Source organism: Chiloscyllium punctatum, chromosome 21, assembly GCF_047496795.1.
Source record: "Chiloscyllium punctatum isolate Juve2018m chromosome 21, sChiPun1.3, whole genome shotgun sequence".
Lineage (NCBI taxonomy): Eukaryota > Metazoa > Chordata > Chondrichthyes > Orectolobiformes > Hemiscylliidae > Chiloscyllium > Chiloscyllium punctatum.
Window position 1 is genome coordinate 16,794,614 of NC_092759.1, and position 14,656 is coordinate 16,809,269.

General features: G+C 44.7%; 1 protein-coding gene across 5 annotated transcripts in view; it reads right to left on the reverse strand.

The window, feature by feature from the left end:
• cntrob (centrobin, centrosomal BRCA2 interacting protein) overlaps nt 1–14,656 on the reverse strand; it is a 57,241-nt gene that overhangs the window by 17,608 nt on the left and 24,977 nt on the right. For all 5 annotated transcript variants that reach the window (XM_072591591.1, XM_072591594.1, XM_072591593.1 and 2 more), the window contains exons 6-13: nt 13,689–13,805; nt 12,447–12,563; nt 9,434–9,532; nt 7,790–8,026; nt 6,025–6,171; nt 4,410–4,543; nt 3,014–3,139; nt 605–776 (exon numbers count right to left, since the gene is read on the reverse strand). In XM_072591591.1, coding sequence (XP_072447692.1) covers nt 605–776; nt 3,014–3,139; nt 4,410–4,543; nt 6,025–6,171; nt 7,790–8,026; nt 9,434–9,532; nt 12,447–12,563; nt 13,689–13,805 — 1,149 coding nt within the window. The remainder of the gene's footprint in view (nt 1–604; nt 777–3,013; nt 3,140–4,409; nt 4,544–6,024; nt 6,172–7,789; nt 8,027–9,433; nt 9,533–12,446; nt 12,564–13,688; nt 13,806–14,656) is intronic.

A 14,656-nucleotide genomic window follows, 5' to 3' on the forward strand; every position in this document is an offset into this window, starting at 1 on the left:
GGGCTGAGGTGGAAAGATCTCTGATCAACAAGGGAGTCAAGGGATATTTTCTTCTCCGGACTATTACCCTCTGGTGAGCTTCAGTTGGAAGAACATTTTTTTTCCATCTGGGGACCCTGTAGCCTCAATATTGTGATCCTTCATAGAATCAGATAATCTGTACAGTGTGGAAGCAGGCCATTCAGCCCACTGAGTTCACATTGACTCTCTGAAGAGCATCCCGCCCAGACCCATCCCCTACCCTATCTCTGTAACCCTGCATTTTCCATGGCCAATCCACCTAACCTGCACATCCCTGGGCCATGGGACGAAACTGGAGTGCCCAGAGGAAACCCACGCAAACACAGGGAGAATATGCAAACTCCACACAAATGGTGGTCTGAACTGGAATCGAACATGGGTCCCTGGGGTTGTGAGGCAGCAGTGCTAAACACAGTCACTGTGCCGCACCTTGTTAAACAAGAACATCAAAGGTCAAACAGGGAATGTGGCATTCTACAAATAAACAAATTGGCAGGCCCAAGGGGCCACATGATCTCTCGCTGCTCCTAACTCATGTGTCCTAGTCTACTGGGTGCATGTGAGGCATCTTTCGGCCACGTACCGAGAATCTCTGGAGGCCTGGGGGCGAGCCTTCGGACATCAGCACTTTCAGTGCTTCGTTCCAGTGTGTCTGCATCATGCTCTGCAACTTGATCACCATCTCACCTCGCTGCACCTCCAGCTTCCTCTTAGCGGTGAGGAGTCTGCCCATCTCCTCCTGCACCTTCGCCAGTCTACAACCCGTCATGCAAGAGAGGAAGACTTGCAATTAGACAGCACCTGTCAATGCGATGCCTCCCAAAGTAACTTACAGCCAATGGCGTACTTCATAAAAAGTTGTCACCATTATGAGGCACAAAATGCAACAGATAAACTCAGTCGAGCAAGAACTGGATTGCGATCAAAATTTACTATTGACCGTGATCAAGTGACCGTGATCAGCTGCAGGACGCTGGGGTGACCTTCACAGCTTTCTGTTGTAACAGTAGTCCTATGTCAAACTGAGAGGTCTCTGTCTATTGTCCCGTTTCAAAAGGCAGCACCTCAGAGGGTGCAGCTCTCCTCGGTACTGCCCTGGGAAGCTTGGCCTGCTCGAGTATCTAGGTGGGGAGCTGTGTAGGCAAATAAAATACAAACATAGGATTTCAGAGAGCTAACACAGAAATTGCTGGAAAGGCTTAGCAGGTCTGGCAGCTTCTGTGGAAAGAAATCAGATTTAAGGTTTTGGACCAAAAACATTAACTCTGGTTTCTCTCCACAAATGCTGCCAGACATGCTGAACTGTTCCAGCAATTTGTATTTTTGTTTCTGATTTACAGCATCCGCACTTCTTTTGGTTTTATATCAGAGAGCTAATTGCTTTCAATAAAAACAACACATATTTTCTGGGTTGATTCCTTAACAGTTTTCTTTTTTTTGTGTTAAAAAGGAATTTGCAAGGTTTTGCTTAGTCTGAGATTTTGAGAAGAGGTGGTTTGAGAACGGTTGCAGAGTCAGAGGCAATAGGTCTTGAACCCATGACCCGTTACTCTAGATTGAAAGACTGCATGAATGGGTATTAATATAGGAGTTGGGAGGTCATGCTGCGGCTGTGCAGGACATTGGTTAGGCCACTTTTGGAATGTTGTGTGCAATTCTGGTCTCCCTGTTATAGGAAAGCTGTTGTGAAAAGTGAAAGGGTTCAGAAAAGATTGGCGCAAATGTTGCTGGGATTGGAGGGTTTGAACTAGAGGGAGAGGCTAAACAGGCAGAGGCTTTTTTCTCTGGAGTGTCAGAGGCTAAAGGGTGACCATATGGAGGTTTATTTTTGAGAGGCATGGATAAGGTAAACAGCCAAGGTCTTTTACCCAGGGTAGGGGAGTCCAAAACTAGAGGGCATAGGTTTAAGGTGAAATGGGAAAGATTTAAAAGGGGCCCAAGGGACAACTTTTTCACACAGAAGGTGGTACATATACAGAATGAATTGCTAGAGCAAGTGGTGGAGGCTAGTACAATGGCAACATTTAAAAGGCATCTAAGATGGGTACATGAATAGGAAGGGTTTAAGAGCGATATGGGCTTAATGCTGGCAAACAGGACTAGATTAATTTAGGATACCTGGTCAGCACAGACGAATTGGACAGAACGGTCTGTTTCTGTGCTGGATAAGTCTTTGACTATGACTATGACAGAAACTCTGTCCTCGTCTATTGAGCCAAATAACTGTTGTTTGTAATATGGATGCCGGGATTGGGGGAAACAAGTGCAAGAAAGACCTAGCAGGTCAGACAGCATCCATGGAGAGAGAAACAGAGTTATTGTTTCAGAGTTGACCATCAGCTCTGAAAGGAAGACATGGAGCTGAAACACAAACTTGTTTTCTCTCTGCCCAGATGCCACCTGACCCGGTGAGCATTTTGGAAACCTGGACAGCATGGAAAACTTGGACCGAAGGGTCTGCTTCCACGCTGAACATCTCTATAACACTATGATTGAGATCCAGTGACCTCAGTAGACTACTTACTTTAATTAAACAGAGTCTCTGGATTTTAAGAGGCTTTGCATAATGCTCATCATCATGAAACTGTTCACTCCTACTTTCTGTTGCTGTGCACTCGTACCAAACATTGTCTGTTCTACTGTGGGTAACCAATACTGGGAGCTTCAGACAGATTGTTCCCAAAGTAATATTTGGACAAGGGCGTTGCTGGCAAGGCCAGCACTTCTCATCCATCACTAATTGCCTTTGAACTGAGGGCCTTATTTGGTCATTTCAGAGTCAAATCACTTTGCTATAGATCTGGAGTCACACGTAGCCAGGCCAGGCAAGGACAGCAGATTTCACAATAATAAATCGCAAGCTACAGGACAGTTGGGAACGTACCAGGCTGTGCAAAAAGGCCAAGCACCACAAAGGAGAATAGAAGGAGGGAGCATCAGTGGCAATCAAAGCAAAGTAGAAGCAATTTTGTTTTTAAATCAAACCCCCTACCTGATCTCATACCCCTCAGCCACTCCACGGTGCCTCTCCTCCCGATCCTGCAGTTCAGATTTGAACTCAGCTAGCTGCTTACCCATCTCGACCTCATGCTGTGTAGCCATTTCCATGATCTGTTTCCTAAAGAGCAGGACAAGAAAAATCAGACATCACAATCTGCAACAAGTGCAAGGTGTTTTAGCCACAAAGCCTAAGTTAGCATCCTTGGGGATCTTGTGGTACAATGGTAATATCTGTATCTCTGAGCCAGGAGGTTCACATTCAAGTCACATCTGAACAGATTGATTAGAAAATATCTCAGATCATTCAGAAAACTTGCTCCAGGTTTGCAGAGTCTGGAGTTCTCGGGCTCTTGTGGTGAGGTGATAGTGTCCCCACTCTGATCAGGTGCTCTGAGCTCAAGTCCCACTTCCTCCAGAGGAAGACAATAACATTTCTCAACAGGTTGATTAGAATATAACCAGTAATAAATATCGTCCTACTCACAGGGCGACGCCAAGGCAGACATCCAGCTCACGTGGATTAAAGGGACGGCATGCAATCCATAGCTGAATACACTTCCTCCTTTGCTTGATCAGTAAAGTCCCACACATGCACCCATTTGCTTCCAGCCCTCACCAAAAGGGCTGTTATAGTATAGTGGTAGAATCCCTACCTCTAGCACAGAAGGCTAGGGTTCAAGTCCCACCTTCTCCAGAGGTGTGCAATAGTATTTCTGAACGGGCAGTTTAGAAAACATTGTTCTTTTTTCTAGATTCCGTAATGGCTCATTGTAAACTGTGATGAGGACAATTTTTCAAAGGTTAGCATCGATTGCAAAATTTGAAAATTAGCCCTCTTGCAAAAGTTCTAGATCATTTGGACTGGAGGCTAGCTTCCAGCATGGTTGGAAGGACCATTGTTCTGAACTCTATTTGTCTAATTTCTAATTTATTCTAACAATCTGCAATGCTGGACTTCTTATTTCTTTATTTTCTAATTTTTTTCCCTAAGAACTTGTGGTGAAGAACCTGTACCTTTCTGCCTACAATGGCACCGTACAAGGTGAATTGTAAACTTTCACTGTAGTCATCTGAATATATGTGACAATAAAGCTAATTCATTTATTTATATCTCTCCAGCCCCCTACCTTTCAAAATGCTAACCCTCATGCATGGGCTCTGCTGCTAAGTTTGGGTAAGTATCATGAACAGCAGGGCGAATAAAGGGGTTGCCAGTTGATATATTTGTGTTTCCAAAAGTAGCCACGTAAGAAAACTGCTACTCTCATCTTTACTGTACTAGAGCATCGTTTGTCAAAACTGGGAAAATCAAAAGAGAGGGTCTGGGTGACAGCAGGAGGTAGTTCCCTGAACACAGCCAGCACGAGCAGAGGGAGGGGGACATTTACCTGAGCTGCTCCCGCACAGCGGCCGTCTGCCGGATGCTGTCTTCATGCACAGCTGCCAGGCGCTCAGTCACCTGCTGTTCCAGGGCCATCTTAAACTCTGTCTCGCTCTTGACCCGCTGCGATTCAGAGCGTGCCTGCAGCAGGGACACATGCAGCGTTAACAGTCAACTTGGCTTGTTTGAGCTCAGGGTACTTACCTCTCAAAGCTGAGCCTGCATTTGTTGAGTTCGCCAGTCTAGATCAGGACCAGAAATCCTGTCCCATCCCTCCTGGCTAACTCAGATAGTACTGAACTTCTCAGTCAGCCTCAGACAGTTTAGTACAGTTGTCTGTTTGGAATACAAAGACCAGGAAACAGAGGGACAATCAAATGTAGTTTACAAAGAAAAATCGGTCCCCCTCTCTGCTCTTTCAGTTCCAGGGACAGAGGGGGAGAATGGAAATAAATGGACACAAAGGGCCTATTTACCTCCTTCTGTGCTGCTCATGACTTTATATTTCATCCCTTCAACTGTCTGCTCTCTCCTATTCGGTCTCATGGGTTCAGTGCAAGACTGCTGGATGGCTTTCCCCTGCTTCAGAGGCACTGAGTCCTACCGAGCACCAGCTACTGGCTCAGCAAAAGCAAATTCACCAGACAACCTCCAAAGTGTCAGGGCTGGAGGGTCTGAGCTATAGGGAAAGGCTGAATAGGCTGGGCTGTTCCCCTGGAGCGTTGGAGGCTGAGGAGTGACATTTTGGAGGTTTATAAAATCATGATGGGCATGGAGAGGGTGAATAGACAAGGTCTCTTCCCTGAGATGGGGAGCCCAAAACTAGACGACATAGGTTTAGGGTGAGAGGGGAAAGATTTAAAAGGGACCTAAGGGGGAAACCTTTTCACGCAGAGGGTGGTACCTGTATGGAATGAGCTGCCAGAGGAAGTGATGGAGGCTGGGACAATCACATCATTTAAAAGGCAACTGGATGGGTATATGAATAGGAAGGGTTTGGAGGGATATGGGCCAAGAGCTGGCAAACAGGATTAGATTAGGTTAGGAATACCTGGTCAAGAGCTGGCAAATGGGATTAGATTAGGCTAGGATATCTGGACAGCGTGGGTGAGTTGATCTGAAGAGTCTGTTTCCATGCTGCACATCTCTATGACAGTCTTGTTGCAGAGAGGATGAGGAGACTGGGCCAATACTCTTTAGAGTCGATCTCCTCAAAATAGCCAAGACTCAACGCAGCTGAATACAGTGGATACCTAACGGTTGTTTGCTTCTGGCTGGGAATCTACAACACAGCCCTTGGTCATTTAGTCTTGAAATAAGGAGATCATTTATGCTCAATGAATTCTGAATCTACACAATTTTCTACGCCAGATGGGTTTGGGTGCTTTTACTATTGAGTATATTTAATACTGAGACAGATTTTTGATCTCTCAGGGAATAGAGGGATATTAGGAGTGGTTGGGAAAGTTGAGTTGAAGCTAAAGATCAGCCACAATCCTACGGAATGGCGGAGCATGCTCGAAGAGCTGAATGGTTTCCTCCTTCTCCTATTTATCCGTTCCTGGTTCGATTGTATGCAGGGCAGGGACTCTGGTCAACCGAGACATTAGAGAGTTTCATACCTTGACCAGGCTGAGCTCCATCTCCAGATTTTCCTTGTCACGTTTCGCAGTGTCCAGCTCAATTTCCACTCTCTGCAGCTCTGTTTGGACAGCTCCAAGGACTTGCTGCGCGTCTTGTGCTCGCTGAGTCTCACATTGAGCAGTTGCCTGTGCAACAAAGGCAGAAGCAAAGCCTCAAGCTGCAGTAGGACTTGTACACCTAATAGTAGGGTCCTGGGGACTGTTACTGAAAATAAAAGGACGAGGGGTACATGTTCATAGTTCTTTGAAAGTGGTGTTGAAGGTAGACAGGATAGTGGAGGTTTTTGGCACACTTGCCTTTATTGGTCAGTGCACTGAGTATAGGAATTGGAATGTCATGTTGTGACTATACAGAATATTGGTGAGGCACCTTTTGGAATACTGTGCTCAATTCTGGTCTCCCTGCTGTAGAAAAGATGCTGTGAAACTTGAAAGGGTTCAGAAAAGATTTACAAGGATGCTACCAGGCTTTGAGTTACAGGGAGAGGCTGAATTGGCTCAGGTTATTTTTCCTGGATCATTGGAAACGGAGGGGTGACTAAGGAATCTAACATCTTATCGAGGTTTATAAAATCATGAGGGGCGTGGATAAGGTAAATAGACAAGGTCTCTTCCCCAGGGTGGAGAAGTTCATAACTAGAGGGCATAGGTTTAGGGTGAGGGGAGAAAGATATAAAAGGGACCTAAGTGGTAACTTTCACGCAGAGGGTGGTGCATGTATGGAAGGAGCTATGAGAGGAAGTGGTGGAGACTGGTACAATTACAACATTTAAAAGGTATCTGAATAGTAAGTGTTGAGAGGGATATGAGCCAAATGTTGGCAAACCAGACTAGCTTAGTTTAGGATATCTGGTCGGAATAGACAAGTTGAACTAAAAAGGGTCTGTTTCCATGCTGTATATTTCTAATGACTCTCAATGGGACTAGCTTAATTCAGGATATCTGGTCGGCATGGAGAAGTTGGACTGAAGGGTCTGTTTCCATGCTATACAACACTATGACATGCCAGTAAGGCAATGGAGGAATTGGTAGATGGAATTGAGGGTGACAGAGATAAACTAAAAGGTGGTAGAACCAGATCGAGATTTAGTGGGGGAACAGGGACAGAGAAATGCGAAGAACTTTGCTTTACCTTTTGGCAGCAGCTGCGATCTAGAATGAGCTACCTATAGATGATGGAATCTGATTCATAAGAGGATTTGGATAAATACTTGAAGAACGATGGAAAAAATAATATAATTTCAGGGCTGTGGAGAAAGGACAGAGGGAAAGTGGGATTAACTGACTCTTTCACAGCTCCAGTGCAGGAATGATGGCTGAATGGCCGCCTCTCACAAGTTAAACACTCGCTCATTTTAAGCACATATTTGATACTTATTCTGTAAATGTTGAGCAGATTGGACCAGTTTTCACTGGAGTTAAGAAGAATGAGGGGAGACTTTATTGAAATCAATAACATTCTGAGGGGTTATTTCCTCTCAAGGAGTATACTAGAATAAAGGGTCATAGTTTCAAAATAAGGATTTGCTCAGTCAAGGCAGCAATGAGAAAGGATGTTGTTCGTTAGCTTTTGGAATTCTGTTCCCCTCACTGCAGTTGAGGTTGGGTCATGAAATATATTCAAGGCTGAGTCAGACAGACATTTGGTTGGCAAAGATTCAGGTATGGAATTAGAAACCTTGCACTTTTTAATGATTAGCCACTCTTAATTTGCTCTCTCTCTCTACCCCACCCCCTACTTCACCTTCTCTTTTTCCAGCTGCTTCTGAAGCTCTTCTTCCTGCTGCGTGATCCTCTGCTCCAGTTGCTTCTCGCGTTGGCTGCTCGCCTCTCGTTCCTCTGCAAGTTTGGTGCGCAATGCCTCAGCTTGTTTCCACTCATGCTGCCTGCTGCTCTCTGCTGCCTTGTAGTCACCCTGAAGCCTCAGGCAGAGCTGCTGCTCCACTTCCAGAGCCTTCTGCAGCTTCTGGTTCTGCTCCTCCTGTGGGGGAGGCAGTGGGGGAGGCGGGGGGGGGGGGGGGTGTGGGGGGGGAAGGAGAAGGGGAAGAAACAAGGAGAAAAGGTCAGAGTGGGGCAGGGGCACCAAACATCGGTGGGGAAGACCAGAAAAATCAAGTCATCATTACATTTCTGTTCGTAGTCTATTGTAAATAAGTCATCGCCACTTCACGGAAGACCAAATACACTGAAACATGAAACAAAAATTCGTAGAGGGCTTTATTGCATGGATGTTGATCTGGTTGGAATTTGAGAGGGGAACTCAATCTTAGGATAAGGGGCCTCAGTCTTTTAGAACTATGATGAGGAGAAATTCTCTCAGAGGGTTATGATTCTTAGCAATTCTCTACCTCATACAGCCATGGTTGATCAATCATTTGTTGAGCATATTCAAGATCCAGTTCAGTAGATTTCTAGGGTCTAAGATGGTTAAGGAGATACAGGAATAGGAGAGGATTGTGGCACTGAGATGGAAGATCAGCTATGGCCTGGTTGAATGGGACTAAGTTTGAACAGCTGAACGGTCCCCTCCTGCTCCTATGTTTTATCTTCCGTAATGTCCATTCTTACTGTGTCTCACCCCTTACCCTGCTCTTTTGTATACACTGAGTGAGAAGGTCACAAACTTAAGACCATCTCCAGAAACATGCACACATACTCCAGACAGACATTCTCAGAGCAGACTAGACCTTGGTTCAATAGATCACCTGAGAGACAATACCTCTGGCAGCACAGCACTCTCAGTATTGGAACAGACATGTTAGCCAACACTTTTTTTTATGTCTCTGGTGTGGGGCTCAAAAGAGAGAGGTGTTCATGGGGCCAGCTGAAATCTAAATTATAATTCAACGCTTTTACTTAAGACTGAAAGAACTGCATATGCTGTGTAAAGCAGAGACAAATATAGAAATTGCTGGAAAAGCTCAGCAGGTCTGGCAGCATCTATGTCAGATGATGTCAGACGTGCTGAACTTTTCCAGCAATTTCTATATTTACTCAAGTAATATTTCATCTCTCGTACAAGTTAACCCCTGACCTTTCACCCGAAGAGCGTTTATCAATCATATACCTTGTGCTAGCTTTGGAAGTAGGGATTCTAGTAACAGTCTTCTTCACAATTACTCCCATTTAAACGTTATAAAACCAAGGCAGCTGTTTCGTGAGTGTTCAGGACCATGGATAGCGACCAGCGACAATCGCGTTTCCAGCACTTCCAAAGACCCGGCATGGATTTCAGTCCCTCAACATTGTTACTCGTGTAAAAGCCAATTTCCTATTGTAAAAGGATTTGTTCTCAAAAACCCAATTTTTCATTCAGTACATACAGTTCACAGTAACGGTATTGCTCTCTAAAGTTGGTATCAAGCCGGGAATGTTTATTTTTCCTTACCAACATGCCCCGCTCCTCCTCCAACAGACCCCTTTCTTGTTGCTCCTTCATCATGGTTTGGTTTGCTTGAGATAAACGCTGTTCCAAGTTGAACATGGCCTGGGCAGAAAGCAGAAATGCTGCGTCACTTTATCATCATCTTCTGTTGGATGCAGCAACTCTCTGTGGCCCTTCAACAAGGTTTTGGCTACAGTTTACTGGGGAACTGTGACCCCAAACCCAGTTGATACCCTGAACCAGCAGAACAGTTGAGTCTTGAATACTGCTGGAAACAGTGACAAAATCAATTTAGTTTCTCAAACAGTGCACTTTACCCAAGAGGGGCTTGGTTAGCTCAGTTGGCTGGTTTGTGATGCAGAATGATGCCAACAGCATAGACTCAATTCCTGCACTGGTTAAGGTTACTATGAAGGACTCTACTTCTCAAATTCTCCCATCGCCTGACCCTCAGGTTAAACCACCACCAGTTGTCTCGCTCACTCTCTCTAATGAGTGAGCAGCCCTATGCTCCTATAGGACTATGGCAATGTTAGCTTCACCTGATCCAAGGTCTATGTCTATGTCTATTTCTGACTGGATTGACAATATGGAGAACAAAATTAACTAGAAGCAAGATACATTCACATGCAAGGGCTATTTCTTTGAAACCAAAAGAATACATTCAAACCTTGTGCTTTTTTTGAATTACCCAAGAGCTCAGGAAGTATAAAGTTCCTTGTGGCTTTCTACATGGCAAAACCTTGGTCAAACAAAGTTGAGTTGCCAGTCAATCAGCACACCTTTCTCTTGTAATATGAATTGTTAAGCTGCCAACCCAACAGTAACACAAAGAGGGGGTGAAGAAAATTGGGAAAACCACTAACATTATATCACGAGTCTCCATCTCATCAGCATTCAGGCTTATGAGGATGTTACTACACAGGATACCATTCAGCCCATCGCTTCTGAGAGCTGGTCTTTCCCCTGTAGCCCTGCAAGTTTTCCCTATCAAGCATTTAATTCCCCATTCCGAAGACTATTATTGAATGTGTTTCCACAGCACTTCCCAAACTAGAATAACTCCCTGCTTAAAACACTTTGACGTCACCATTGGTCCAGATATCTAAATGAAAACCTCCCTTAAATTTTCAATGACAAATGTTAATACTATATCATTGGTGGTCCGATGGTTCAGTGGTTAGCACTGCTGCCTCATAGCACTAGGGTTCAATTCCACCCTCAGGTGACAGTCTGCGTGGAGTCTGCGTATTCTGCATGAGTTTTCTCTGTGTGTTCCCATTCCCTCCCAGTGTAAAGATACACAGATTAGGGTGAATTGGCCATGCTAAATTGCCCCATACTGTCCAGGGATGTGCAGGCTAAGTGGGTCAGCCATGGGAAATGCAGAGTAATTGGGATAGGAGATAGGTCTGGATGGGATGCCCTTTGGAGACCATCTTCATTAAAGCAAGGTGTTAGCAGCATGGAAACACAAGGGAGCTAGGATCCTGAGTGGCAGCATTCCTTAAGAAACCAGTTTCTTCAAAAATAAAACACACACTTGTCACCCTGGGGTGAAAGGGTCACAGAGACATCCCTGTTTCCCAATTCATGGCAAGGTCCAGGCTGGAGTTTTTGACAAGACTCAGTAATGATCACCATGGGAGAGTCACCCTCAACATCCTTAAAATGCATCAGAGAACTCTCATTCAAACATAGAAAATTCTTATAGGGCTGAACAAAGTAGGTGCAGGACAGATGGTTCCCCTGGCTGGAGAATCAAGAACCAGGGGACAGAGCCTCAGAATGGCCTTCCTTCACTCGGGGGACGTTGAATTCTCTACCCCAGACGGCTGTGGAAGATCAGCCATGGACTATTCTCAAGGCAGAAATCAAAAGATTTCTAGCAATTAAATGTGGTTGGGGATAGTGCAGGAAATGGTGTTGAGGTACAAGATCAGTTATGAATGTACCTGATCATCACAGAAGGCTCAATGGGCTGAATGGCCTTCCCCTTCCTCTATTCCCGAGGAAATGGAGGGCTAGGAGGATCTGAATGAATTAAAAAGATCCTTAATACCTGCTTATAGAGTTTGGTGCACAAGTTTGATAACATTTCCATGAAGGTCTTGGAGAGGTTTTTTAACCAAGTTAAAGCTCATATATTGATACAAGATGGTTAAAAATAGGACTCGCCAGCTGAAGCTAGTCGGTTTCTTTTCTTTTTTTTTCTCATCTGTGATTTATTTTCTCTTTCTTTCATCTCAGCAATATCCTGAAGTCCTGGTCTCAGCGTGGAACCAGGTTGGCATCCTATTGGCCTGGCGTGACGGTCTTTTCGCAGCTCAGTGTGATGGTCTCTCAGCAGCCTGGTGCTGCAGCTTCTCCGAGGACACAAAGTGGCGGTCTCACCGCAGCTCGGCTCGGCAATTTCCCGGCGGCCCGGTGCGGCCGTCTCCTGGCCTAGCGTGTCAGTCTGTCAGCCTAGCTGGACTTCCTAGAGGTGAAACCCGACGCAGTGTACAGGCTAGGTGCCAACTGGGTTGGAAAGACTGCTATTCTGAATGTTTATTTCTTTTTTTATATAATTTATTGACCAAATTTTAATTTGGTCTATACTGTTGGACTTTTATTTCTTTATTTTTCTTCACTAAGAACTTGTACTTTAGAATCCCTACCTAAGATGGTGCTGTTTAATGGCGACTGTAAACTTTTCAATGTACTTATTTGAGTACGTGAGACAAGAAACCAAATTCTAATTTTAAATTGCTGCTGATAACCTAATGGGGGAAAAGATGGGCATCCAGGAGGCTTTCAAAAAGCTTTCCAGCAGAGTCCCAGTGTGACTCTGCGACTGACTGAATGGAGGTCAGGATGAAAAGGAATTCAAGGATCCTTGGTGTGTGCATGCATCGCGCGTGTGGGTGTGTCGGATGGTGCTGTGGTAGGTGATGGCAGAAGCATGGACACAGAGGCAGGAAGAGAACACTGCACAGACATCTCACCCCCTCTTCATAAACAAAGCTGCTACTACCTGTTGCTGCTTGCTGCGCCCCTTCTCTGCCGCCTCGCGATCCTCCTGCAGTTGCCTCATGGCTTCTGATTTCTCTGAATCATGTTTCTTCCAACCATCCACCACCTTCACCAGTGTCTGTCCATGGAGGGGAAAAGAGACAAATGCAAAAAAAAACCACAGGAGCAAATTCGTTTTCCAGCAAAGAGATAAATAATTTTAAGAATCCATTTTATTTCTCCCACCAGAATATTAAACCAGTTCCACTTGATTCTCCTAAGTGTCAGTCATACAACACAAAAACAGACCCCTCAGTCCGAGCTGACCACGATCCCAAACTAGTCCCACCTGCCTGTTCCTGGCCCATATCCCTCCAAATCTTTCCAATTCATGTACTTCTCCAAATGACTTTTAAACATTGTAACTGTACACACATCCACCACTTCCACAGGAAGTTCATAACATAGAGAGTTGTTTGTATGTGTAAAGAAAAATGCCTCTCGTCATTTTTAAACAAAAATAGAGATCACTGGAAAACCTCAACAGGTCTGGCAGCATCTGTGAATAGAAATCAGAGTTTTCTAAGGTCTGAGGAAGGATCACTTGATCTGAAACATTAACTCTTATTTCTCTCCACAGGTGTTGCTGAGCTTTTCCAGCAATTTTTATTTTTGTTTCTGATTTACAACATCTGGAACTCTTTCAGCTTTTATTCTGTTTTTTTTTAAAAGTCTTTCTGTTCACTCAGTTTCACTCCATTGCCACCCCCCCAAAATCCCACACCTTTTTCGAATAACAACCCAATTCTGTTTTAAATCACTCAGTTGAATCTGCCTCCATCACATTCTCAAACAGTGTACTCCGGATCCTAACCACTCACTGTTTTAAAACACAAGTTTGTGTCTCTCTGATGCTTCTTTTGCCAATAACCTCAAATTTGTGTGTCTTTTCATTCTTGAGCCTTTGTCCAGTGGGGACAGTTTCTCCCCATCCAACCTGTGCAGACCCCTGGTGATTTTGAGTACCTTAATCAAATCTCCTCCCGTCCCTTATCTTCTTCAAGGGAAACTGTCCCAACTTCCCAAATCTGTTCATGTCACTGCAGTCTCTCATCCTTGGAATCATTTTCGTGAATCTTTTCTGCTCCCTCTCTGACGCCTTCATTAGAAGACAGTCTCTTGTGCCCTATTATAATGCCCACTTCAACTATCCCTCGTGGTTACAGAGAGAGGCTGCTGAACTTCAAAACAGTTCACCTTTTACCTTATCCAGCTGCTCGATCATAATGTCTTTCTTCCGATCAGCTGACACCGCCACAGCCAGTTGTTGCTGGAGCTCCAGGATCTTGTTCTGAAGACTCTGAATCTGTTTCTCGCAGTGCTGTAATTGGACAAAGCAAGAAATTAGACATCAATCACAGCTCCACAACTGAACAATTAATGCCTGTATAATTCTGAGTATTAGAAGGGCAGAGTCGAAAGGATAGACTGAACAAATCAGGCCCATAGAAACAGAGGCTTCAGAATGTTATGTTTTTTTTTAAGAAATCAGCATTCATAAAACTAACATGAATTTCTTTCTGTCGCTTTTTTTTTAAACCTGGTAGAGGAATAAGCTTAGGGGAAAGTGAAGACTGCAGATGCTGGAAATTCGAGTCAAGTGTGTGGTGCTGGAAAAACACAGCAGGTCAGGCAGCATCCGAGTTTAGGGGGTCTTGTGCCAGAGTAGGCAGCTTCCTTACCTCAGAGTTAGAAGCCTCTGATACAAGTCCAACCCAATGGCCTAAAGGCTAAGGAAGGTGAGTTCAAAGTGCAGGCAAACAGGTTGATTATCAACTTGCAAATCCTTCCAACACACCCATGAAAGGCACAGAGAGCAGGACAGATTTCTCATTATCCATGCCTGATGTTGAGTGTCCCCTCCTCATGCTGGAGGCTCTGGATTCAGGCTAGCAATATATTCCGGAACAAAATCAACTACACAATGCAGACATAAGCATGAGCCTTGCCTACCTTGTATGTCCCTAAATGCATGAATTTTTCAAGTCTAAAGGAGGATAAGGAAAAGGCACTACATTGGCCAGAATATCAAGGTGTTTTGCCTGTGGAGTCACATGGTCAAATTCACCCAGCTGATTCCTGGGAGGAAAGGGGTTTGTCTTGCAAGGCAAAGCTCAGCAGGTTATGCCGGTAACTCAACGGACTTTAAGATAATCAAAGGTGGTCTTATTC